The 2045-nt window shown below is 46.2% G+C and overlaps 1 protein-coding gene across 1 annotated transcript in view; it reads left to right on the top strand.

The window, feature by feature from the left end:
- The window catches only part of SMAD4 (SMAD family member 4), a 14074-nt gene that overhangs the window by 6152 nt on the left and 5877 nt on the right, over window positions 1-2045 (top strand). The window contains exons 5-7 of the mRNA XM_017734337.1: window positions 723-805; window positions 1653-1779; window positions 1910-2020. Of these exons, the coding sequence (XP_017589826.1) occupies window positions 723-805; window positions 1653-1779; window positions 1910-2020 (321 nt within the window). The remainder of the gene's footprint in view (window positions 1-722; window positions 806-1652; window positions 1780-1909; window positions 2021-2045) is intronic.

The raw sequence follows: 2045 nt of genomic DNA, 5'->3' as shown, positions 1-2045 counted from the left end.
TAGCCGCTGCTCTCTGCCAGGGCGGGTCTGGCGCTGGAGCTGTGCTGCACTGCACTGATAGGAGCGTGGTGGTGATGAGCCAGGCGGCCTCCTGAGCGTTAACTTAAGGTGTTAATTGGGAGCATCACTGCAGCGCTGTGTCCTGGTGACCGTTTTTGTCACTGAGACCGGCGCTGCGCGAGTGTTAGAGCACGGTTCTGTCCGTGCCAAAGACTCGGTGTCACAGTGTTAGAGCAACTGACTGCTAACACAACATTACGGTTATTGTTTGGTAATCGCTGTTGAAATGGAAGAATTTTATTTTTGTATTGCAGCAGCAAGCAGGACAACAAATGTATATACTGTAAGGTGGCGGTACCAAGAGATTTTCAGGCAATTCTTTATGCTTCCAGTTTTAACTGCACTATTTTTATAACGGTTCGCTGTGCTACCAGAATGACAGCCCTAGTTAATATTTTCCTAAGTCTGTTGGAGTGCTGCCTGGAAGTTTTTGTTACTTTTCTGTGTGTCTGGTACAAGTGTAAGAGTTTGGTGTCCCGGCACCAGAGCCACCCTTTCGTCCAGCAGGGTAGCAAAGCACTGAGAGCGTCCTGCAGCCCACGTGCAGGGAAACCACGGTGTTTGGAGGGGTTGCACATAAAAGATGGGTGAATATCGTTGGTTTTCATTAATGCATTTGAATTATGGCCGCACGGTGTTTTGATAATGTTCGTTAATTTTAGCTGACAGCTTTTTGGCTAAAACTAGTGATAGTGTGGCCAAGCTGGAACACAATGTCTTTCTGTCTCCAGCAGAGATAGAAAGGGTATAGGTAGTTAATTGTACTGCCTTTGCACCAGAGTTCATAGTCAGTAACCTTTTCTCACCGGTGCTATAGTTGTTGGAGGCAAGTGGAGATGAAAAAAAAAGTTCATTTTTATGTTTATGGATGTTCTCAATGTGTTAAATTCTGCTAGCCACACCAGTTTGAGAGTGCAAGTGTAATTGTGAAACTGTTGATCAGTTTAGTGTTAATGGCTGAGCTGAAGCCTTTCGAAGTCAAATTCTGTTAACCTGTTCTGAAACATCTGTCGTTTTAATCTTAGATAATTCTTGAAGTATTTGTTTGGGAGAAAAACAAAACAAAACAGGGGCTTCCTGAGTCCAGTGTTGTGTGCAGCTCTATTGAAGCAGTGTTTATAAAAATAAAACACTGTTCAGAATGTTTTGGAGGAATGTAAATTTAAGTGAGTGTCCTCCTTAGGAACAGTAGTTACAACACGGTGAAAGCAAGCAGTTCACTGGACCTGCTGTTGGCCTGTTTGGATTCACACCAAACCTATTCCAGCCATGTTACCCAGTAGAAGTTGTGACATCTCTTCTTCTTGCCTTTCAAGCTGAAAAAGGAGATGTGACCAGAACAAAAATGTGGTTGATAAAGAGAGTTCTCTGCATACTCTAGTTCCTGAAGTGTTAAGGGTGTCAGAGTCAAAATTACCTGATGCAGAGCATTTTGCCTCAAGTTTCCTACGACACTCTGGCGGGTGGAAAAAAGTACTGAAACCAAACTTGTGGGAACTGTGTATTGCAGTGCCCTTAGTGGGGTGTATTTTCCTACCCAGTAGTGCTGAGCTCTTCTTAATCAAAATTTTGGAACGTTCATGAATAGGTAGTGTGTTCTTTTACCAGGTCAACCTACCAGTATATTGACAGGTAGCCATAGTGATGGACTCTTACAGATTGCTTCAGGGCCTCAGCCAGGAACTCAGCAGAATCCCTTCCCAGCCACTTACCACCACAGTGAGTATTTACACCTGTGCGCTCTTCCTAGCCTCCTCAATCCAGTTTCCAAATGTTCAGGAGCAATAGACGACTAGAAGGGAGATGCGGGAGAGCTGCATAGGAACCGGTGTCCCGTTTGTCTTTGCAGACAGTACCACCACCTGGACCGGGAGCCGGACGGCCGCCTACACGCCCACCATCCCGCACCACCAGAACGGCCACCTGCAGCACCACCCGCCCATGCACCCCGGGCACTACTGTAAGCAGGCTCCGCAGCGTCCCTC

The sequence above is a fragment of the Corvus brachyrhynchos genome, unplaced genomic scaffold (genome assembly GCF_000691975.1).
Source record: "Corvus brachyrhynchos isolate BGI_N302 unplaced genomic scaffold, ASM69197v1 scaffold285, whole genome shotgun sequence".
NCBI classification, from domain to species: Eukaryota; Metazoa; Chordata; class Aves; order Passeriformes; family Corvidae; genus Corvus; species Corvus brachyrhynchos.
The sequence above is the reverse complement of the archived record's forward strand: the minus strand, read 5'-3'. Positions and strand labels throughout refer to the sequence as shown.